General features: G+C 40.5%; 1 protein-coding gene across 1 annotated transcript; it reads left to right on the top strand.

The window, feature by feature from the left end:
* The first annotated feature begins 12 nt into the window (after positions 1–12).
* Positions 13–24,755, top strand: LOC136884546 (acyl-coenzyme A thioesterase 13). The gene is made up of 3 exons (XM_067156799.2): positions 13–164; positions 21,138–21,322; positions 24,514–24,755. The coding sequence occupies exons 1-3, from the start codon at positions 81–83 to the stop codon at positions 24,668–24,670; spliced, it is 426 nt and encodes a 141-aa protein (XP_067012900.2). The 5' UTR covers positions 13–80; the 3' UTR covers positions 24,671–24,755.
* Positions 24,756–25,200: the final 445 nt, after the last annotated feature.

Below are 25,200 nucleotides of genomic sequence, written 5' to 3'. Positions count from 1 at the left end.
TATTTCTATGGCGATCAGCTGATCTACTCCCTGAACGGAAAGTAGTAGCTCTTTGGCTTTGACTACTTGAGTTTGTAACCATGGCCGGGAATGGTAAGAAGATAGTGGATGCCGTAATTAAGCTTTTTGTCGAAGGAGGAGGATTTGATAGAGTTATGGAAAAGGTATGTGATGCACTATTGATGTTTAAGTATACTAACAGATGAATAAAAAGGGTTGTTTCCTTGAACCAAACAGTACATCATGTTATGATGAGGTTTTTTTTTTTTTAAATATCTAAGAGTAAATCTACAGTAAATGTTTTCTATGCATGTAAGTGAAAGCTGTAGAACAGTGGATATGGTCAGGAAACGAATGTTCATTATCTTTATTCGCCGACATCTTGTGGTCATTCTAGAGGTGGTGGCGAGTTGCGAAGGATACGCTCTCGAGGACTACCTTTTCTACATATTTGCCATAAACATTTTTGACATTCAATAAACCACAAAAATCAAGAAGCCATCATATTAGAAAAGTTTAGTATCAGGATGAATGGTAGAAGGTTAACGAACCGAGCGAGTTGGCAGCACGTGAATCTAGTATATAGATGGTAAGCTTGCGTCTGGGAGGAGATGGATTTGAATCCTACTGCCTGCATCCCAGAACGTCTTTCTCCATGGTTTCTCATTCTTTCACCGGGTAAATTCTGGGCATGTATCTTTGTTTTAACGAACTGCATGACCGTTACTTTTCCAGTCGTGGTCCTTTCGGATCCTGCAGATGTAGCAACAAATACACTATAGAGCAAAGCTATAGGCGGTAATGCGAAGTAAACTGTTAGAAAAGAAAGTGTGAAAGAATTCTTTCAATAAATATTGTAGACGATACTATGTTATGTTCAGTATTGCGCATTTGTGACCCACAATACTGAGGAAAATAATACTCCAGCTGTATTTTTAGTAAAATCTCTATCCGAGAAACCTGGTTGTACTTCCTCTTAAAACACTAATCAAATCACCACCCCCACCCTTAGGGCTACTGTACTGTGTGTCATGAAGAAAAGAGCAAATTTAAAAAAATAACCAATTAAAATAACAATTACTTTTTTTGCATGAGAATGAATGTACAATATATTCTCTCCGAATAGTAAGCGAATGAGTACATGGTATTGAACGTTCTTCGCGTTTATTGTTCCATCAGCCTTATTTTTAATTATCAGAATATAATTCACCTCTCATGCAGATACAAACCATGTGGATGCGCACACCGAATAGGTTTAAATTGTTTCCCAGAAAAGGATACCTCCGAGGAACTTATTACTCGCGCAACTTTTAGTGATATTTGGTGTTACGGGTTTGAGGAGTAAGGAGGGAGCTCTCCCGGTTCCGGTAATACTGCCAACTGAATGGAAATGAAATCTGAATTGAATCGATAATATGATCGATCGATACGAATTTTCTAAACCTGTGTCCGACTCGTTGGCTGAACGGTCAGCGTACTGGCCTTCGGTTCAGAGGGCCCCGGGTTCGATTCCCGGCCGGGTCGGGGATTTTAACCTTAATTGGTTAATTCCAATGGCACGGGGGCTGGGTGTATGTGTTGTATTCATCATCATTTCATCCTCATCACGACGCGCAGGTCGCCTACGGGAGTCAAATTGAAAGACCTGCACCTGGCGAGCCGAACCCGTCCTGGGATATCCCGGCACTAAAAGCCATACGATATTTCATTTTTCTAAACCTGTATTATCTCAAACGCCCAAAATCTCGCGCGAGCAAATCGAGGCGCAAGAGCTCCGTGTCCTCTGCATCCGTTCCACTCGGCTCGGATTTGGAGCGCTACGAAGCAAGTGAGGTAGAGGGAGTCAGGGGGAGCAAGCGAGACAGGCGTGGGGAAAGAGAGAGACAGCGCTATTGCTCCAAATCGAGGAGTGGGCTCTGCACTCTGGGCAACCAAGCGAAGTCGTCTTTTGCACCGTGCAGAGTGCATGCACCCTGAGAGGCCCTGTCTAAAGTCAACAACTATGTCACATACACACACACACACATTATATAACATTTCTCGATGCGAATTTTGTTCCTAGCATGAATTCTATAGTTTGGCTTTGCTGTGTAAACAACAGTACTCGTACGTAAAGTGTACGCCATATGGCGCACAGTGATGCATAAGCGATTCATAGTTTGTGTTCCAATGGTTGCCGATACCTATCTCGTAGATAACCGAGGTCGACCTGATTCAGCACTAGGGACCCCATGTAGTGGTGGCGGGGACGGAGCGGTGCAGTTGTGACGTCATTAGCCGGTTGTACCGAGCGAGTGTACTGTAGCGGCACGTTTAAACACGTTATCGTTATGACATCGTAAAGGTGTTTTACTCGTCTGTTCAATACCCTTTTCACACAACATGACTGTTTTGCTTAATACAGTAATGTTGCTTTCTGCTGCAGAAGCCGACCTGCTCATTTCATCCTTGTGATGCCTCTTGGTATGATCCCACAAATTTGATATACCACCACCCGTCGCGTAAATGCGGCCGAAAAATTTGCGTTTTGTTGATTTTTATCATCGGTAATTTCAAAGAACTGCTATGCATCAGACGGTTTTCGTGGCATTTGTGGTACAAATTTCTGTAAAAATTTATTACATTCCTGTAAATATTCTAAACCACGAATACGATCTAAAAATGGGATTAAATATCAAACTAACGCCACAATTTTTATCTAATGTACTTTCCATTATCTACAAAACGCAACAAGCGGAGCAAATATAGACGCAAATTTAATAAGCACAGATTGAATGCAGGTAAAATACTCTTATAAGGGGAGGCCACGACGTTCGGATCACGGAGTATCTTCAATATCCAAAGCGCACAACACTGATTAACAATAACTTTACATTGACCATTGTTTGTTGAGATGTTCTTCGTTTCTTATGGTGCCGCTCAACTCCGATAGATGGGATTACTACTGCGTACCGAGTATATCAGCCTGACTGAACAGTGGCGGGAAATAACTGGGGAGTTGGAAAACTTTCTTCTTTAGCATGCCATTCCTCTGGCTCATACATTTTCTGATACTGCAGGTACGTAACACACTGGTTCATCATAGTTATTCCAGCTATTCGATCCTTACTCTGACGAGCTGTTTTAATTTTTTTTTTTCTTTTGCTAGTTGCTTTACGTCGCACCGACACAGATAGGTCTTACAGCGACGACGGGAGAGGAAAGGGCTAGGAGTGGGAAGGAAGCGGCCGTGGCCTTAATTAAGGTACAGCCCCAGCTGTATGCGCACTTACAGCAGAGGCTCACTTAGTAGTAGTAGTAGTAGTAGTAGTAGTAGTATGACCTGGTCAAGAATTACAATTTAAGCCTGTTTCAAATTATAGCACCACAATTCACTAAGTAACTCAAAAATCAACCCTGAAAAGAGCCATTTCTTAAGAAAAGCTTCTTCCACTTCACTTTTATTAAATGCTACATTCATTTAATTCTAAATTAGCAGTGAAGAGGGGGCTTCTCCTCTGGCTTGGAGGAAAAATTGCCTCCAAGTTAGATTTTTCCGTTGCCAGTGTAGTGAATTGAGATTTTCCGACTCATCGGGTACTCCTAGGAAACAGATTAGTAAAAGGGCATAGTTTTTACCCTGGGACTCTCCACTATTCGCACCCCCTCCCCCCTCACCGCCGAAAAAATACGAAGAGTGTTCACGGATCACGTCTGTCTGCGGGTTGGTCATTCCAGCTTTGTAATTCCAGCATAGTACTGTTCGTTAAAAGTGAGAAAGTGTGTGGTCTTTCATTTGATGGAGTATTTCATATGAAAGCATTGTTTTTAATCGCGCCATTTCTACTGACGTCATTGCAATGACCTATCTTCATTTCGGTTGGGAAAACGAACTAAGACAGTCTTTCTGAGGATGTAAAATGGCTGGTGGAGAGTGTCTGCCATTATAATGAAAACTCCCCAACCAGGTTGTGACTCTTGGTAGGCAAGCGGGCCTATCATTACAATGAAAATTCCCTAACATAGTCTTCATATAAAAAAAGACGTTACCGGGCGAGTTGGCCGTGCGCGTAGAGGCGCGCGGCTCTGAGCTTGCATCCGGGAGATAGTAGGTTCGAATCCCACTATCGGCAGCCCTGAAGATGGTTTTCCGTGGTTTTCCATTTTCACACCAGGCAAATGTTGCGGCTGTACCTTAATTAAGGCCACGGCCGCTTCCTTCCAACTCCTAAGCCTTTCCTATCCCATCGTCGCCATAAGACCTATCTGTGTCGGTGCGACGTAAAGCCCCTAGCAAAAAAAAAAAAAAAAGAAAGAAAAAAAAAAAGAAAAGACGTTTGGTGACTTCCCCGTCACGTTTCTAGGGTAACGTTAAGAGGTATGCAATTTAATACAATCTTGCTCACAATATGTACACTACCTAGCCTAGAATTCTGTATACAATGTAGAATTCCGCAGCGAAGCACGGGTACATCAGCTAGTATATTACTATTCAAAGGTAATATAATCAAGAAAAGGTTTATTTGCATGAAATTGGCTCTTTACTATTTTTTTTCTTTTCTTAATCTGTTTGCCGTCCAGCGTTGGCTTCTCCCACGGACTCAGCGAGGGATCGCACCTCTACCGCCTCAAGGGCAGTGTCTTGGAGCGTGAGACTTTGGGTCGGGGATACAACTGGAGAGGATGACCAGTACCTCGCCCAGGCGGCCTCATTTGCTATGCTGAACAGGGGCCTTGTGGAAGGATGGGAAGATTGAAACGGATAGGCAAGGAAGCGGCCGTGGCTTTAAGTTAGGTACTATCCCGGGATTTGCTTGGAGGAGAAGTAGAAAACCACTTCCAGGATGGCTGAGGAGGGGATCGAACAGCCCTCTATTCAGTTGACCTCTCGAGGCTGAGTGGATCTCGTTCCACTTTTCAAATTTCGTTGCAGAGCCGGTAATCGAACTCGGACGTCCGGGGATGGCAGCTAATCACACTGATCACTCCACCTGCGAGGTGGACTGCAAAAATAATACATATTATTTACAATTATCGACAATTAAACGACCGAATGCATGAAGTTTTCCTGAAAATGTTTGCATGTCGTGATTTGCGAAATCCCTCATACCTGACAGTGAAATCGGGTAAGTTATTCGGAACTGCTTTGCAAAATATATGAAAGAATGTGACCAGTGTTGAAAAACAAAAAAAGCGATGAGCGGGACTCAATCCAGCGATTACGGACCTTAAACGCTAATCACTCGACCGTCGCCATCTCGCACTTGTGACCGCAAAGCACCGGTACATATTCGACGTGAAAATTCTCTTGCGATTCTCCCGTAAACGCCTTACTACTTGCACATTATGTTGTCCTAATGGACTACTAAAAGTGTACAAAGTTTGGAGATAATCCGTGATCCGAATGTCGTGGTCTCCCCTTGTTAAACATGTGTCGTGTGCTCTGTTCCTCCGCAAGTACTTGCAGTTGTAAGAGGAGGGGATCGGTGGTGCGCTCTACCGCTAAAACCGATTTACTCATCGCTATTTTGCTTAACGTCGCACCGACACAGATATGTCTTATGGACTCATCGGTATTACCCTCGGCCGTGGTATTACTCGCTCCGCTTCCAGCTCTAAGCCCATGTATCACTGATGTTGCGCGTACTATACACAGTACTATGCGCCAATCATTTTTATTTTTGAGCGACTGTACGTGTTAAAATCCCTTACATAATTTTATATTAATAACAGATAATTTAATGAAATTTGCCGCAAGTATATATCAAAATACTGCTTAATGATAGTGAACAACCAGTTAATGTTTTGTTTAATACAGAATTTTCCTTCTTTGGGCCACTGCGCCTGCATGAAATGAAATAACCTCTGAACAATACCATCAGTGAGCTGGAATAACAAAACAAAACTGGACAAATTTCAACAATTCAGGGTGATTACTGTACGCGCACTTTTTAGCGATAGATTTTTGTACTGGGTTGAGGAGTAAGGAGGGAGCACTGCGGGTTCCGGTAATACTGCCAACTGAATGGAAATGAAATCTGAATTGAATCGATAATATGATCGATCGATATGAATTTTATAAACCTTTATTATCTAATGCCAACAACTGTGTCACACACACAATATATAATACTATATAACCAGAGCCATCTACAGCTAAAGCCGGAAAGTACGTTTGGCAACGCTGTATCTATCTGTCAAGCGGAGGCCGAGAGAAAAGGGGGCGTGTCCGATTTTGAATGACTTCACCTGTACATTTAGACCAACACGATTACTATGATAAATGCACTCTCTTCGTAAAATGGTACTAGGAAACACACATATAAGTAAACGCATTCGCTGAAGTTAGAAATACACATTTTACATGAATAAAAACAAAACACTTTAAGAACAGTACTCACAAGCTCAATTATTGTGGAGCGATGACAGCTTCCTCAGCTTAGTGTTTTTATCCCCTCTGCTGACATAATTCGTGTTCTTCATCTGCTTTCAGCACTTATTTAACACGACATTGGAAAACGTAGACATTAAACAATCTATCGCACCATTATTGTGACGCCCACAATGACGGCGTTCAAACCAGAACTGTTGATTGTCATCTCTTCCCAAAGCAGCTCAGGATAAAGAGATACCGAGCTCGATAGCTGCAGTGGTTCTAGGACATTTCGTACCATGGACATTTCGTACCACCGCACATTTCGTACCACTTGACCGGCCGATTACCTGCGAAATGTCAGTTAAATATTTAGGAGAGGACATTCCGTACCACTTGAAATAGAATGGAAATATTGCGAAGTAAAAACGATATCCTACTGCATGTATTCATTTGTATATCCATTGTCCACTGCTGGCACAGAAGCCTCCGCATGGTGTGACCACTGCTGATGTAAACCTTCCGTCGGGCACAACTGACGTAACTGATGCACGTGTTAATTTTTATCTCGTATTTGCCATTCCCGGGGACCTTTCAGTAGTTTCCTGTTTCCATGTGACCTTCAAGCCCATATCGGCCACTTCATCAGAATCTTTTATTTTTCTTACTTGATAATGAAATAATGTAGTAGTTTATAAATATTCACAAATAACAGTAATATTATCCATCCTTGGGCTCGTCAGACACACTGCGCCCGAACACGATGTATATTTCTATTGTATTGTTTTGTTTTGTTTTGTTTCAGGCTTTATAATTTTAAAAAATGGTCTTTCTTATGATATCTACGCAAACATAAAAGATAAGTAGAGTTTAACCGGCAATTATGAAAGTAATACAGAAGTTTCCTTCAGCAAATGTAAATTATTTCTGTTTCTGTTTTCTAAAGTGTGCCTGTCAGACTCATTACGCCCACTGGCGTGGAAATGGAGTTCGAATGTGACATCAAGTGGTACGGATTGTCCTGGCATAAATATCTGGGAATTACGGAAACACCGTTCGCAGGTAGATAACGACCTAGATGGTACGAAATGTCCTAAAAAATCAAGTGGTACGGAATGTCCGTGGTATGAAATGTCCGGACACCGCTGCGGTCACTTAAGTGCGGCCATTATCCAGTATTCGGGAGATAGTGGGTTCGAACCCCACTGTGGGCAGCCCTGAAGATGGTTTTCCGTGGTTTCCCAGTTTCACACCAGGCTAATGCTGGGGCTGTACCTTAATTAAGGCCACGGCCGCTTCCTTCCCAGTCCTACCACTTTCCTGTTCCTCCGTCGCCGTAAGACCTATCCGTGTCGGTGCGATGTAAAGCCAATAGCAAAAAAAAAAAAAAAAAAAAAAAAAAAAAAAGGATAGAGAGAACATAAATTATTTATAATTTTCACAATCCAGATAGTCTTCGTATACCACTGTTCTGCAGACACACACAACACAATGTGATGGCACCACTAACCCACCTCTGAAGTTCTTCAAAAAACTTTCTTGGCAGTAAATAATTTGCTTTCACAGTTCCAAGCGAAACTTTTTGCAGGGCCTAACTCTTCTTCCTTTTAGTGCAAATAATAATAATAATAATAATAATAATAATAATAATAATAATAATAATAATAATAATAATAATGAGCTCGATAGCTGCAGTCGCTTAATTGCGGCCAGTATCCAGTATTCGGGAGATAGTAGGTTCGAATCCCACTGTCGGCAGCCCTGAAAATGGCTTTCCGTTGTTTCCCATTTTCACACCAGGCAAATGCTGGAGCTGTACCTTAATTAAGGCCACGGCCGCTTCCTTCCCACTCCTAGCCCTTCCCTGTCCCATCGTCGCCATAAGACCTATCTGTGTCGGTGCGACGTAAAGCAACTAGCAATAATAATAATAATAATTACATCCCACTAACTACTTTTATGGTTTTTGGAGACGCCGAGGTGCCAGAATTTAGTTCCTCAGGAGTTATTTTACGTGCCAGTAAATCTACCGAACGAGGCTGACGTATTTAAGCACCTTCTAATACTGCCGGACTGAGCCAGGATCGAACCTGCCAAGCTGGGGTCAGAAGGCCAGCACTGAGCCACTCAGCCCGGCCCTTTTAGTGCAGAGTTCGAATTGTTTCCTTAAAAATATGAGGCAAGACAAAGAGTGTGCTTTTACTGCTTACCTTACGATATTCTATGCGATTGTGAAGCATTTTAATAGATTTATTTGTACACATTTAACACGTAACACTACAAGAAGTGGTTCCTATATAATTTAATAAAGACGCATTTAGTTGAGACTACTTTGATATTTTACCATCTGTTAAACATGTCATTTCTTTTAACAACACCTGATAACTTAACATATACAGTACGGTGACATTCATATCTTGGTGAATTTTGAGTAAATGGGTTACATTTGGTATATCATCCATCTTCTTGTTTACCCTACTCTACATTTCCAGGCTCCTACCTTCAGGATCTTTTTCTTTTAACACTTTTCGATGACAAATATTTTTGGCAAATTAGGGAAAATAATTGGACATGCATCAGGGAGAAAATCATTAGATTTCGGTGGTAGTATAGTTACGTTGACTTTATTATCACAAATTTTATCCCCTATTGAAAAACCTTCGTGTGTGGCATGTTTTATGCATGCGGCTGAATCCTTCCCAGGTTCCCAACTATCCCGTTTAAAATGACAAATCCATTTTTGTTTTAATTCCTCGTCTGAAGGAAAACTAAACGAGGCAACAAAACCTTGTTTTAATGCTATAGTCCTTACGATACATGGAAACACATTTTCTGGGCATCTGCAAATACACGAAACATTTTATTAATATGACAAATTCAGTCCGCACTTCACAAATAATATCGTTATTGATTTAACGTCCCACTCACTACTTTTAGGGTTTTTGGGAGACGCCAGGATGCCGGAATTTTGTCCCGGAGGAGTTCTTTAACGTGCCAGTAAAAATGCCGACACGAGCCTGGCGTATTTGAGCACCTACAAAAACCACCGGACTGAGCTGGACTTAGAAAGCCAGCTCTACAGTCCAAGCTACTCAGCCCTGCTTAGCCTTCACATTATTTCGGTAATAGGCTCTACGTATGCTTGTTCTATCACGTATCTTGTTATATATACTTGAACCTATCTCCGTGAAAAATTAAACGAAACACGAGACGAAGTTCACTAGACATTAACATACACGGATAGATCCCGCGCTTTCGCCTTGGCCTCCACTGGACGTTGCCAAACTTACATGACTCCGGCTTGTAACTGTAGTCGGCTATGTATATAACATTTCTCGATGTGAAACGTGTTCCTAGCATGAATTCTATAGTTTGGCTTTGCTGTGTAAACAACTGTACGAGTACGTAAAGTGTACGCGAGATGTCACACAGTGATCATAAGCGTCTCTTAGTTTGTGTTTCAAAGGTTGCCAATACGAATCTCGAAGATAACTGAAGTCGACCGATTCAGCACTAGGGTGTAAATCTATCGCTAAAAAGTGCGCAGATAGTACAATAATAATAACATTGTCACTTGTAGCAAATACAGTAGAGACAATACGTGACACTTCCGGATTTAGCCTTGTTAAAATGGGAGACGAGTCTTAAGTGGCGCTCTTAGTGGCGTGACCTGAAAATTCGCGCTAAATTCAAATATCAATGGAAATGTATATTCGGAAATGGATAAATAAATTACGTCTAGAAAGAAAGTGTTACTAATATATTAACTTCAAAGTTGCTAAAGCAATTCTGGACAAATAAATGAAGAATTATCTAACAGGTTATTATTTAAAGACTGAAATTAGACATATAATCAAGATGTGAAATGGACTGCTGTGAAAGGGCTTGATCTTTCATTTATGCATTACTTTTGTAGCTTTAGAATTCCTGCCTGAACGTTCATGGCTAGATTTGTCTTTTTTCTCATTTAAAAGCATCGTATCATCACATTAAAACACTTGTCAACAAAAATATCGGCACATTCCTTACACACATGATTCACTTAATTTACATTTAAGAGCTGGAAAATTTTCCTTTTAACTTGAAGCCTACTAACAGACAGAAAATCTATAAATTTAGCCTCAAAAACTTTCAAACTTTCCCTATAAGTAATACTTGCCATAATGCCATTACACTAGGGTAAAGCAAATTTGCATCATCACATTGTTTCAACAAAATATGTAAATTTCTTAAATCACCCATATTTTCTTCAGTGCTTGACAATGTATTACAGCATTCCAAATGGGGTAACTTGGAACACAACCAGCCACACACTGACACACATATGTATCTTCCTGAATTAAATCAAACCCACAGATCACACCTAGAACAACACACCGGTATTGAAGGTTAACTGTTGCGCTATACAATAAAATAGGCTTATTATATTGTAAGCCAGTTAAAATATGGGTCGCACAGGTCAGAAGTTTAGGAAGTACTATAAAAATCTTGTGCCAATTGAAGAATATATATGCAAACACAATATTTACTTACATTTTCTTGTCGTGAGGGAAACGGAAGAAAGACCACGAATCCTTCTGCACTTCATAGTTATTGCAGCCTAACACAGCACTCATATTGAGAGGAGATATAAAGGAATGACACACGGTACTATTTACTTATGTCAACTTAATGCAAACACATAAATAACGCCAAAAACTTCACAAACAAATACACGTGCTCTTATAACAGAATCAGTAACTCTCAGGTCACTCCGCTAGATAGAGCTCTAATCGCTGTCCCTCGATATCTCGCATTGTCTGTACTGTATGTGCTTGTAGTTGCGTGGTATGCATGAGACGAGATTCTTTCCGACATTTTTGTGCTATATCAATCTATCACTAGTTTATGATCGTCGATTTTATTGATGATCGCGTGCGTAAATCATAATCAGTTTATGACATCTAGTGGGTAGGTGGCTTGTTGCTTCCATTATTATTTTCGGTTCTTAATTTTAAGATTGCTAGAAAACTTCTTAATATGAAAAGAAAACCTTGCAGGACGCCATGAAATGGACAGAATGCAGGGAGGTTCCTTTAATTAGTATAGTCGGCCAAACGCAGCACTGGCCTCCATGTTGAATCCGAGTAAACGCGCGGCAGACGCCAGTTGAGATACTTCCAGGCAATCTAAAACCTCGATATCAGAAAACCTGGTACCACAAAGATCCCTAGGAAATTTTAAAGTTCTCCCAAGGAATCAAGCTGGTGTAAGTTGAAGTTATGACATTGGGGGTCAGAAACAAAACATCATAAGCATTCAAAATGTATACATACTTTTTCACTGAGTGAAAAATGTGATTTCAAAGGTGATGACCTAGATTTTTATGGGCTTAATCCTCTGTCGGTCGCGCTCTAATTTTGACACAATAAGTCTAGGAGGGGCCATTTTGTTATTAGTTTCAAAAATACATTTCCTGTAGATATGTTGGTATATAATTGAGTTAAATAATGCTGATATTCCTTTTACTCTCATTCCCATTATTAACAGCAACAATAAAGTTCTGCAGGTTGTTTTATCTCGTTTCAAATATTACAAGAATGCTCAGTGTCATATCTCTTAGGTAGTATTTATTTCACATAAAATAATATACTCAACAATAAGAACTATGGCATGGTATACTGTCACCTTTATCACAGAATTTGAAGTAGGTAATAATGACGTAAAAACAGAAAAGTATGCAATGTAGTACAGAACTAAAGAAAAAATACAGAATGAACTGTTCATCTTTCCTTTTATTTTCCCAAGTCCACATTTCCGAAGCATTCATGGCAAATCATTCTTCCATGTTCCAGGCAGAAATGTTTGTTACACTTCCTGCTGCTGTGCTTTGTCATTCTAGTGATCCTCTTCAGTTTAGCGATTTTTTGCAAATGTCACATCGTTTCTTTTCAGCAAGTGGAGGAAGGGTAGTTGCATTGGCTATTGCTTCTTCGTCTTGCTCTGCAGGTCAGTACTTTTCAAGTTGGACACGCAGTGTCGAATGGAGTCCTGTTGGATTCATGTTCCTTCGCCTAATCTCTTCTGACACCAACTGCTCAGAACCTGTTCTCAGAAACAGTCTCCTCCTACCGACATTCATTCCGTTCCCAATAGCCACTACATGAGCATTTATGCCAGCTATATTCAACATAGCAAAGAAAATAACTAGTGGCCAACATGTGGTATTTCAGGCTACGTTGTAACTCCCACACATTTTATCCACGACATTTACTCCACCCTTCATCCCGTTGTAGCATTTCATGATTATATGTTTGGCATTTTCTCCAGTTTCATCATCATTTGAGTCGTCATCTAAATGATGACTGGAAACGAGCAGGACAATTCTGTTTTTCTTAGGAACATAGGAGACTAAAGTGGCATCTTCATTGAAACCAAATTTTACTGTCCTTTGTTTCACATTCGTAAGTTCAGCTGGCAGATATCTTTTATTCGTTCTAATTGTGCCGACATAAGATAATCTCTTCTTTTTCAAGTCAAAGTCAGTGAACCAATCATCCGCCGTAATATTACGACCTGTGTTATAGATAGGCTGTGCCAACCGCTTAACAACATGTGATGGATTTTTTACTAACATGAAACAGACCCTCTGGCTGTTTCCATGGGTAAATTTCCAAATTATGACAATAGAAGTTTTTTGCATCCACTAGGGCATATATTTTTATCCCGTATTTGGCTGGTTTTGATGTGATATACTGCTTAAGCTGGCATCTTCCATGAAAGGCTTCAAGCTTTTCATCTATTGTTATGAACGCCCCAGGGGAATAGTTCTTCTTACAGTTGTCAACAAATGATTGAAATACTTCCTGGATAGCTGCCAAGTCTAACTTCTTACGCTCCTCTCTTGTAATCCTGTCGTCAAAACGAAAGCAACGAAGCAAAAATTTAAAATGCCTCAAATTCATAACAAGACAGAATTTTTCCACTCTATTGCTCTCTGTGCCCCACAAGTCCTCCAGCATTATTTTGTTTCAATGTAAAGTACCAGCCGAATATAAAAGTCCTAAGAATGCCTTTACTTCAAATAATATCAGTCACTTTCGCATCTCTTTCCCTTTGAAAATGTCCTTTTACGTGTTCTGTATACTGATTTGTATATTGAACAACATTATGCAACATTTCGTCATTTATAAACAATTTCAAACACTCACTTTCATCTTTTACGTGGTGTGCATCACCAATAACTCCTGGCAGTTTGGTGAGCAAATGATGTGGGGTGTTTCCTTCCTATGATTAGATTCAGGGTGCTTACCCCATTTTATGTTTCCATCCTTCCATGCATAAAACAGGATGTCCCTGAGAAGAGGTTCATCTTCCACTCCACTTTCCTCAGTATCGGAGTTGTCTTCTCTGCTCTCAGCCGGAAGATCTTCAGCGTCAGTATCACTGTCCTCTTCATTCTGTTGCTCTTCGTCAAAATTATCATCAGTAAGTAAACTGTGAATTAATTTCAAGTCACTAGGATTGTCTAAATAAAAAAACTGACAGTTACCGGCCATACTAAAAACATGGAAGGTTTAGGTCGCGTGGCATCTGGTAGGCGCCAACGTTCAGTATCCCAACACAAATGTTATCAACAATGACAACTTCTCAACTGTATTGTAAGACACTGGGAGCTATGAAGATACTGTGAGTGCAGGTTCACCAGACGCAAGCGCTGTAAAGTAGGGCGTGAAAAACTGGCGCTGGTGCCTTCTGGATAAAAGCTTACTGAAAGTCCAAATTAATTTTTAACAGTAAACCCCAAGAAAATGTTTTGAAATTTATCAAGGAGGTAAGCTATACTAATAAATGGAAGTCAGTATGTAGCAGTGTAAGCTACATAAATGTAGATATAGCCTAAAACATAGATATGAATTACTTTTTGTTTTTCTAGTTTAATGTCGCACTTACACGTCAAAGGTTTACTGTGACTCAAGGATGGGAAAGGAAAGGACCAGGATTGGCCATAACCTAAATTAAGCTTCTGCTCCAGTAAATATTATTATTATTTTACTTTATTGTGGCCTGTCGTATGATCTCTGGTGACACATTTGGGATTTATCTAGCAAAACTCAACCACAGATTGCCCAGGCGAGGTCAGGTTTACTATGCCGGGAGATACAGTAAAATAGAATGCTAAAAAATTGATGCACAGGCAGCCTAGATGGCATTAAGAAGTGGATCATAGACGATTTACTTATAGACGCTCTTATATGCTACCAATATTACTATGTTCATTAGGCTAAGGTACGATGAACAAATTAAAAGGGAATTTGCCGTCGCTTGGGTCATCAGTCCAAAAACTGGTTTGATTCCTCTCTACTGTCTACGTAACCACTACCTCATCTCTCTCTAATTCATGCTTTGACCGAGCTCGATAGCTGCAGTCGCTTAAGTGCGACCAGTATACAGTAATCGGGAGATAATGGGTTCGAGCCCCACTGTTGGCAGCCCTGAAGATGGTTTTCCGTGGTTTCCCATTTTCACACCAGGCAAATGCTGGGGCTGCACCTTAATTAAGGCCACGGCCGCTTCCTTCCAATTCCTAGGCCTTTCCTCTCCCATCGTTACCATAAGACTTATCTGTCAGTGCGACGTAAAGCAAATAGCAAAAGAAAAAAAAATCATGCTTTGAGCTACCTCCCAGCCTCATACCCCCGTACACTTTCCTCAAAAACTAACTGAACAAGTTCTGGATATCTTAAGATGTGTCCTATCATTCTCTCTCTACTTCTCGTCAAATTTCACCAAATTATTCTGCTCTCGCCAACTCGATTCAGTGTTTCTTCATTTATAACCCATTCCATCCACCTGACATTCTGCATTCTTTTTAAAAAAAAGAAGAGCACTTTTCAAAAGGTTCTCTTCTCCTTTCTGCACTCGTTATTGCCAATGTTTCACTTCCATCCAATGCCATACTCCACACGAAAGTATTTAAGAAACATCATTCTAATACGCATATTTATATTTGAAGTGAATAAATTTATTTTATTAAGAAAGGCCCTCTCTTCTTTGCACCTCCTGATTTTTTGTCATTCTTTTTTTTCTGTTCTTATTAGTTATTCTACCCAGGTAACACTATTCATCTATCCCCTTTGAAGACATTTAACACCAGACGAGTTGGCCTTGCTGTTAAGGGCGCGCTTCTGTTAGCTTGCATCCAGGAGATTGTGGATTCGAATCCCACTGTCGGCAGCCCTGAGGATCGTCTTCTGTGGTTTTTCATTTTCACACCTGGAGGCAAATGGTGGGGCTGTACCTTACTTAAGGCCTCGTAGCCCTTTCTTATCCCATCCTTGCCATAAGACCTATCTGTGTCGGTGCAACATTAAGGAGCTCGTAAAAAAAAAAAAAAAAAAAAGAGAAGACATTTCATTTCCTAATGTAATATTTCCTGCATAACCTCACTTTATTCCACTGCTTTACATTACTTTTGTTTTGGATTTAGTTACTTTCATCTTGTACCCCCTCTCCTGGACTGCATGTACACTGTTCAGCAGTTTCTCCAGATCTTCTACTAGCTCAGATAAAATAACATCATCAACAAATCCCAGGGTTTTGATTACCTCCCCCTAAACTACGATTGCTAAACATTGAAAATAAGAAGGGGTGGGGGACAAACTGGAACCCTCTCTCCTTTTTGGAGAGCTGCTTCTTTTTCATAGCCCTTGATTCTTATTACTGCAGATTGATGTATAGATTGTATTCTCGGTATCTGATCCCAATCACTTTCAGAGTTTCACATAATTTGGTCCGGTCAGCATTATAAAATACCTTTTCTAGATCTATAAATACAATGTTCTTGGGCTTGCCTTTCTTGATTCGATCGTCTAAGATCAGATGTACAGTCAGTATTGCTATGTCTCTTCGGAAGCCAACTGAAAATTACTTACTTACTCCTTGATGCTACGGTCCTTGTAGAACCTTGGTCTCTGCAATAATCTTCTTCCAAAGCTCTCTGTCAATTGCCTTGGTGCTCTATCTCCAGACTCCCATAGTACGTAGATCAGCCTCCGCCTCTTCTATCCATCGCTTTCTTGGTCTATCTCTACATAGTCTTACAACTGGATTCCCCTCCAGCACTTTCTTAGGTTCTCCCCTTCGATGGTATCTTTACCTTGTCGTGGTGTTGGGGCTTGTGTGGCCAAAAGATCCTGAGAGCTACGCTGGTGGTAGCTTAGCTACTGGTAGGGCTTCCCATGCCAGACAGGTTGAAGGTGATGATCCAGACTAAAAGGGATACCCTGGTCCTCAAGGTTGGGGGTTGGGTATAGGGTTGACACCTCTATCCCATAAGGGGAAAAAAAACAAACCAAAGCTTGTCGAGAACCCGCAAAGAACGGATCTTCTCCAAATTCAGCTTCACTTTGTCTCGCTTGTCAGTGAGAGTGGTAGTATCACCTTTATGTGTTCAGAGGCGACTGGGCTGTCACCTCCTTGCACGGGGCCTGTCACTGAGTCTGGCATTGCTTCCACTTCTTCCAGGTTCCTTCTGACCTCTCTTGGTCTACTTTTGCTCTCTTGCTACCCGACGATATTAGGTTTGTGAGGCCTTAGGAATTTTTCGTTTTTATATCCCTCATAACCTTTCCCTCGCTTTTACCGATATCTTTGTATTTTGAATGATCTGGTCTCTTCTATTTTTCCTTTTATTATTGTTAACAGGCGATGGTTGCCCAGTTGTAGTTCCTCTTAAAACCAAAATCACCATGCCAGGATGGGTAGTTCAGATGGTAGAGCACTGGGACTTCTGATTTCAAGTTGGTAGGCTGCATTCTGTCTCAGTTCACTGGTATTTGACCGTGCTCAAATATGCCCATCTCGTGTCAATAGATTTATTGGCATGGAAAAGAACTTGTGCAGTACAAAGTTCTGGCACCTTGGTGTCTCCAAAAAGAACTGTCTGCTACTCATTTCTGTGAATATATTTTTCTCCTGCAATTCTTCTTGAAGTCTGCTGGCACTGTAGAGATATCACAGATCAAGCCAATCTTTGCATGAAACATGTGGCCACACAAGACTCATCTTAAGGAGGGTGGAGGACACGGTTGGATCTGATTAATTCCAGTGGCTTGGGGGCTGGGTGTTCGTGCTCTCCCCAATATCCCTGCAACTCTCACACCACACATAACACTATCCTCCACCACAATAACAGTTTCCTACACATGGCAGATGCCGCCCACCCTCATCGGAGGGTCTGCCTTACAAGGGCTGCACCTGGCTAAAAATAGCCACACAAAATTATTATATAACTCTCTCTATGTAACTTGATTACAAGTAGAATCATTGCCAATACAGTATCAGCCCACACACCAATGTCTTTTGAACTCCTGTAAATTGTAACATACTTTACAAGAAGGCAATGAGAACGTTAAATAATTAATGGTTTAAAGGATGTACAGAATCTAAAAGTCCAGCATTCAGCTGGGTACAAAATTATTAGCTAGTATTACATTAAGGCTGGTAGAGCACGATTACTATCTGATGGCACAAAACCTTAGATACACTCTAATCATCGCCATAAAACCTATCTGTGTCGGTGCAACGCAAAAAAAAAAAAAAAAAAAACAACACTCTAAATGGTACGTCATATCATAAAACAAACAGCACAATCGTCCCTCAATTTGGAGAGATCTACAACTTTGGTGTGATGACGTTTTGTCTATCTTGATCTCTTATACGTTAGAACATGGCCTCTCAAACGCTCTCATGCGTGCAAACAGTGGCGCAGAGTTCCTGTGCACAGTGCATCAGTCCCGCTCGGCTCAGACCAACGCTTCATCTTTGGGCCACTCGGCTAAGCTCGGCTCAACTCAGCTCAGATTTGGAGCGCTATGGACCAAATGAGGAAGAGGGAGGCAGGGGGAGCGAGCGAGACAGGCGTGGGGAAAGAGAGAGACAGCGCTATTGCTCCAAATCGAGGAGTGGGGGTCTGCATTCTGGTCAACCAAGCGAAGTCGTCTTTTGCACCGTGCACAGCGCATGCACCCTGAGAGGCCCTGCGTTAGATAGAGCTGCATTTCTCAATTATAATCAAATCTGTCCAACTCAATTGTGCATGGCATTATGAAAAGGGGCCTGTGTTTATAATAAAAAACCCAGGATTGTTAATGGCAGTAGGCAAGTGAGCCTGACATTATAGTAGAAACTCCCGAACTTGATTGTGAATGGGAACCGAGTCCATTTGTTGCAGCATGAGTGAGGGAGGAGGAATGTTCACTTTGCTTGTTGCTACAGAAGGGTTCACATCGGCTCCTGGTAACTTTATGTATTGCAGGTTAAGATATCAAGGGAGAAAATGTCACTCTCCGAACTTGGTAAGTGGAAGAAGCCTACGAAGATAAGAGGAAAGCATGAAGTGATATACAGCGTGGGCAAAATAAAACTGGCACGGAAAATATTTATAAGACTGACGCGGAATTGACCCTCGTTAATGAACAGGAGAACTGCACATCACAGGAAATGCTGGAAACCGTGGTTTCAATGCACCAGTTGATTGCTGTCACATGTTTGCGCGTGCTCATCTTCCGAGTACATCACTGTGTCATTATGTGTGAGTGAGTAAGAGGAGTAGACATGTTTAGTGACCAGTTGAATGCAACACAAAATGATTTGTGGGAAACCTGCATGGAACTGTTTGTGCAAGAGTTTCAAGACTGGAAGTGTTTTGACAATACCTCCAGCAAAGTCTACAATGCAAAACTTAGTGGCAAAATGGTATGAAATGGGCTCTGTAGCAAATAAAAAACCGTAACTATCCAAAAGGAGTTTGACCACCAGAAAACATTGCTCGAGTGAAGCAAAGCCTGGACTGAAGTCTGATGAAATCTCAACAGTGCTTTTCTGTGCAAGTGGGAATTAAGAGGTTGTCATATCGCAACATTATAAAAAAGGACCTGTATATCCTTGCAAATTTACTGTTATGCATGCGTTAAAGCGCTCAGATAAACCTTCGCGTGTTGAACTCTGCTGATAGTTTCTGAGTTAAGCAGAGTCAGGACTTTTGGATCCTCAGTTTTTATTTCTTCGGGCGAGACCATTTCCAGCATCATCCGTGATGTTCATTAACAAGGGTCAGACCTACTGTAAATATTTTTTGGGCTAGTTCTGTGTTGCCCACCTGGTATAACGTCTATAAATTCATTCGGTGTGAATCTAAGGAGAGTACTGCAATTCCTATGAAAAGTGTACACAAGAGAATGATGGAATCAATGGGTGTTAGCAGGAGAGTTAAAGAAGGTGAAGATGTGGATACAGGCACATAATCATCATTTTCCACTCCATGCAAACTCAGGATGGGGAGGTGTATGAAGAGTGTGTTTTGATGAGATTAGTGTACAGTTTCTAGTTCCGGAGAAGCAGAGACCAACATTAAGCAAAATTACACACCAAAATGTGTGAAGCAACAATGTTTAAAAGTGATGTGTCAACTTTAACAAAGATACTGAGAAGGCCAGCTCACAACTACGTTAGTGTAACAAAGGTTTCATTTTTCTCCCAGAAGCACAACAGTAGTTACCCCCTCCACTACCTTCCTTCCCTGCAAGCTTGTTGCTCATGCAGGTTTGTACCATCAGATAGTAATTACACTCTACAGCAAGAAATCAAGAATTAAGTTCCCATAAGGAAACCATTGATTAAATGGCTGATAGTGTACTGGCTTCTCAATATAAAATAATGGCTTTTCAACCAGTGTATTTCTTGTATTTCTTCGCCAGAAAAATATAACGGAGCAGAAATGTATTACAGGGACTTTAGGCGGGACCGCTAAAGACTCCCACAGCTCAATGCTGTTTTGTTGCTAACTTACATGTCTGTCACACCAAGAACTGTTGATGAGATATCTCTTTTGTGACAATCTATTGGTCTAGACGGACATGGATTATTGTGACATTCCATTGGTCTAAATTGTAAGGGGTGCATAATGAAGATCAAACCCAACCTGGCGATGGAAGAGGGTGCATCATTTTAATATTAGCTTTGACCTTTTTTTACCTGCACGCAACTTCCTGATTAGTAAAATGTTCAGCGGGAGGAGGGCGTACAGGCATAATGCTTCAAAAGAGAACTCGCCCTTAGCTGTCTTTCTTCTTGGAACTAACAGCCTGTCAGAAGGAATGTAGATTATGTCGAATAAAAACTAATTTAAAGAAAAGTGCTTTTCGTGGTTGGCAATTCCTTTAATCTGTTGAATTCTTGGAGCAAGACCATTCTGTTAAAAGTTTCAGCCAGCGGTAGTGGCTGCTGACATGAGTGGAATAAAAAATGTCACATGTTTTAAAATATTTTGCTATAAAAGTAAATATATATATATATATATATATAGACTTCATCATTTGAACACAAGTAATATGAGGTAAAATTTATGATTTACTTTTTGAAATTATGTACGGTAACTTATTTCTTTACAAGTTGCTTTACATTGCATCGACACAGATAGGTCTTAAGGCGATGATGGGATAGGAAAGGTCTAGGACTGGGAAGGAAGTAGACATGTCCTTAATTAAAGTACAGCCCTTGCATTTGCCTGGTGTGAAAATGGGAAACCATGGAAAACCATCTTCAGGGCTGCTGACATTGGGGTGTGAACCCACAGCTCACAGCTTCGCGCCTTTAACCGCACGGCCGACTTGCTTGGCATGTAACGTATACTGTGGCTCGTATACTACAGTTTTACCATATAACGTTTGTGTGTTGTACTTGTAACTGTAAGTTACACTGCTGCTAGCATTTCACTTTTATATATAATGCCTCATGTTTTCAGATGCGCATTGTGTCTGCAGGAGAAGGACGATGTGTAGCTGAGATGATGGTGGATAAAGAACATCAGAATAAAGGAGGTACTCTTCATGGAGGGATGACCGCAACTCTCGTGGACATAGTGTCCACACTGGCGCTCATGACCAAGGATAGAGGCGTGCCGGGAGTTTCTGTCAACATGAATATCACGTACGGTTTATACACATTACCTCTTGTTTTCTGTATCAATGCCGAGTTCCCATGAATATATATATGCCATATACAGGGTGTCATCATCATTATTATCATCGCCGACCATCTCCAGTTGTCCGGGTGTGGTGTTAGAGCCCCCTCCATCTCTGTCTGTCCATGAACCACTGTTCTCTTGTGATCTTCTCCTCGACATAATTCTTCACCAGATTGGTCCATTTTCCTCTGGGTCTGCCCACTGGTCTTTTTTCCTTTTACTTCTCTTTCATATTCTCTTCTTGCAGTCCTGCTTGCACTCGTCCTTCTTACATGGCCAAACCACTTGAATCTTGCTTTCTGGATCCTCTGCAGTAAGGAGTCTCATATTCCCACCTCCTCTCTGACTTATTCATTCCTGAACTTGTCCTTTCCTGGTCTTCTGTATCATGGTCCGGAGGGTCCAATGTTTTCACTTTCATCTTATCAAGGGACTCGTAATTGAACCTACTGTATTTTTTATCTGCTGAGATATCAGTACTAGAACTAGACCATTTTTGACACCTGCTTCCTCTTTTTGTAAATTTTTTTGTATGTGTTATTTTCCACCTATTCAATACAATCAATCATAAGTTTAATGTTCTTTCCTCATTAAATTATGAACATGCTTTGTCCCTTTTAAAGGGCATCATCAGCCTTATCATTCCCTCAAAACCAAAAACAGGTACTTGTTTAGCTATGATATCATCTAAAAATTCTTATAAATTAAAAACATTAACATGATGAATAGTCGTTATTTAAGGAACTTGATTAGACATGAGAGTAATTAATATGCTAATGGTCTAATGCCTTGGTCAAAAGTAAAAAATGATTAATATAATATATGGTACATTGGACATTGGTAAAATTGAAATGAGTTAAAACATATTTTAAACAAGATTATTGAGAGATGGAGGGAGAATGTATTCCTGACAACCAAAATTATTACATATGGTACATTAATGGGATATTTGATCATTTTACTGAATCTATTCATTTGATTCCCTTCACGTTACATAATTGATACAATGATCCTATACATGGCTCGTTAGTCACTGTTCTTATATCTGTTTGCACTGATAGGTAACAGCAACAGCATTCAGTGCTAACTGCTCCCATCTGGTCTTCATTCTATGAACTGCTGTCCTATACATGTCGTCCAACCTTCAGCTTCCTGCTGCAGTCACCTCTTCGCATTAAGTTTTGATGTTATAAAGCCTTTGCCCCATGGTGACACCTGCATTAAGAAAATACACAGAATTAGATGTAAAAATATCTGTCCGCATGTAACTTATCACTTAATTGAATTATTTTTACCGGTTTTAGGTCGTAGGCAGTTTTCCACCATATGATGTTGCTTGAATTAAAAATGCACACGTGGAATTCATCAAAAATAATATGCAGCAAGACTTAATTGATATAAAATCAAATTTTGACACATTGCCTGCTGTATAGCAAAAGTTGCAAGCTACAGGTCTACCCCTTGTTGAATCGTTTGCAGTTATTGAAGATATTAAAATGTTTCTGCAATCGTCGCACAGAAAGTAGCTACGGCAGCTAGAGATAAGCTGTGCAAAGTGATCCGTTCAAATCATGATTTTTCAATTAAGCGTAAAAGAAACGTTTTCATCATCATCCTAAACCATCTCCAGTTTCCCGGGTGTGGTATATGAGCCTCCTCCATCTCATCCTGTCCTTGTACCATTCTTCCTCCACTAACTTGTCCCAATCATGACCTCTCAGTAGTACATCGCTCTTAACTAAATCTATCCATTTCCTTCGTGGCCTTCCCACGGGTCGTCTTCCTTCTACCTTTCTGTCAAATTCCTTCCTTGCAGTTCTGTTTACTGGCATCCTCTTCATGTGACCAAACCACTTCAGTCTTGATATTTGAATCTTATTGAGGAGAGAATCATCTATTCTTACTTCTTCTCTAATTTTCTCATTCCTAATCTTGTCTTTCCTGGTTTTCTGGATCATAGTGCGTAGGAATTTCATTTCAGCTGCCTGAAGTTTGGAATTATCTCTATTGGTCAGTGTTGTGGTTTCGAGACTGTATGTAAGGATTGGTGTATAATAGGACTTGTACAATGTCATTTTTGTTTTCATGGGTATTTGCTCATCCCACAGCAGGTGTCTTACCTGGTGGTAAAATTGTGCTGCCTTATTGATTCGATTGTTCACCTCATGTTTTGCTAGGTTGTCATTTGATATAACGCTACCCAAGTATTTGAAAACTGGAACGCTGTCCAGTTGAAACTCCTCATTCCAGCTTTGTGTTCACTCTCCCAATTCCTCTTCTGAGTCACTCCAGATCGCAACATCATCTGCAAATGTGAAGGCTTTGATATCTCCATGTTCTTTCCTTTTAATAGATTTCATTACTACATCCATTACAATAATAAATAGAAGTGGTGACTATGAGCTGCCCTGCTGCACTCCTCTCTTTGTTTCAAACCAGTCTGACAAACCACATCCTACTTGAATACAGCTTCTGTTCCCACTATACAACATTTTCACTTTGTCTAGGAGGCTGTCTCGCACTTGAAGTTCTTTCATGCATTGCCAAATTCTTTCCCTTGGTACACTATCGTATGCTTTCTCAATGTCCAAAAATATTAGAAATAAAGGCTTGTTCTTCTCCCAGTATTGTGTGGTGAAAAATGAGAAAGACATACAATTTGATCTCACTTAGTACATACGTAATGTTTTAATGTAGGCATGCACCTCTCACTTCTTGTGATGCAGAAAGATCATTTTCTGTGTTTAAGAATGTGCTGACAATCAAAGCAATTTGGAGAACTTAGTTGTTGTACAACGTTTCAAAAGAAGCTGAAAATGTAACCATGTTGAACTGAATTTTGATAATGCCTAATTTCCAGTTCATTGTGCATATTTTGCCATATGATAGTGCTTGAATGCATGCATATTTTGAGATTTGATAGTGCATAATGTATGTGTAATTCAGGAGTTTATTTTGTGAATTTTGAGTGGAAACAGGGCAACTATTTTTTTTTTTTTGCCTGTGGTCTTCTCATAACACATCGGTTATGTCACCAAAATTCGAGATTTCAAAGTAGGTTTCGGCATGAAGACTATGAAACTTCCCTTGTTAATGCACAGGGTCAGAGGCTGATAATAAGAACGTTAATAATAGCGGTCTTTTCTTCCTACAGGTACTTGAAATCTGCCAAGCAAGGTGACGAGATTGTAATTAATGCAAACACGCTGAAAACCGGCAAGAATTTGGCTTTCCTGGAAGTGGAGATCACAAACAAAGCTACTGGCAACATTATAGCAACAGGATCGCATACCAAGTTTGTTGGCTCTTAACACTTCGCTGCCATAGTGAAAAATTAGTTTTGTGTGTGTATATATATTGTGAATAATTGTAAACATTAAAAGTGATAGTACCTTGTGTTGTTTTAAGATTTATTTCTCATTAAAATTTTTGAGTGCATGAACCAAATGCTCCAATATGATTCCAATTTTTTTTTAACACACTTTTTGAAAATATCATGTAAATATGAAGTCTTAGCAATTTTTGATAAGTATCGGTGTCCTTCCTAACTAGCCACCATGAGCCTACTACACCGGCGTAGCAGGGGGAGAGGCGATACTTCCAGGTGGCGGTAAGGGGGTCCAGACCAGCTTGCCGGCCGACTTGAGGGAAATAAAATACTTCTCGCAGACCAAACACACAAGCCCCTGTTGGTGGGGGTTGCATGAAGAATACACCCACGGTATCCCCTGCCTGCCATAAGAGGCGACTAAAAGGGGCGACCAAGGGATGATCAAATTAGAACCATGATACTACTTGTATTTAATACCACCACACAGGGAACACCATGGGTCGTTTTTAC

The sequence above is a fragment of the Anabrus simplex genome, chromosome 12, assembly GCF_040414725.1.
Source record: "Anabrus simplex isolate iqAnaSimp1 chromosome 12, ASM4041472v1, whole genome shotgun sequence".
In the NCBI taxonomy this organism is placed as follows: domain Eukaryota; kingdom Metazoa; phylum Arthropoda; class Insecta; order Orthoptera; family Tettigoniidae; genus Anabrus; species Anabrus simplex.
The sequence above is the reverse complement of the archived record's forward strand: the minus strand, read 5'-3'. Positions and strand labels throughout refer to the sequence as shown.

Bases quoted from the DNA above. Each gene is read 5' to 3' on its own strand.
- LOC136884546 (XM_067156799.2), top strand. From the start codon at position 81: ATGGCCGGGAATGGTAAGAAGATAGTGGATGCCGTAATTAAGCTTTTT. The intron at 165-21,137 runs GTATGTGATGCA...TCATGTTTTCAG, and splicing joins TTGATAGAGTTATGGAAAAG to ATGCGCATTGTGTCTGCAGG. The intron at 21,323-24,513 runs GTACGGTTTATA...TTCTTCCTACAG, and splicing joins TCTGTCAACATGAATATCAC to GTACTTGAAATCTGCCAAGC.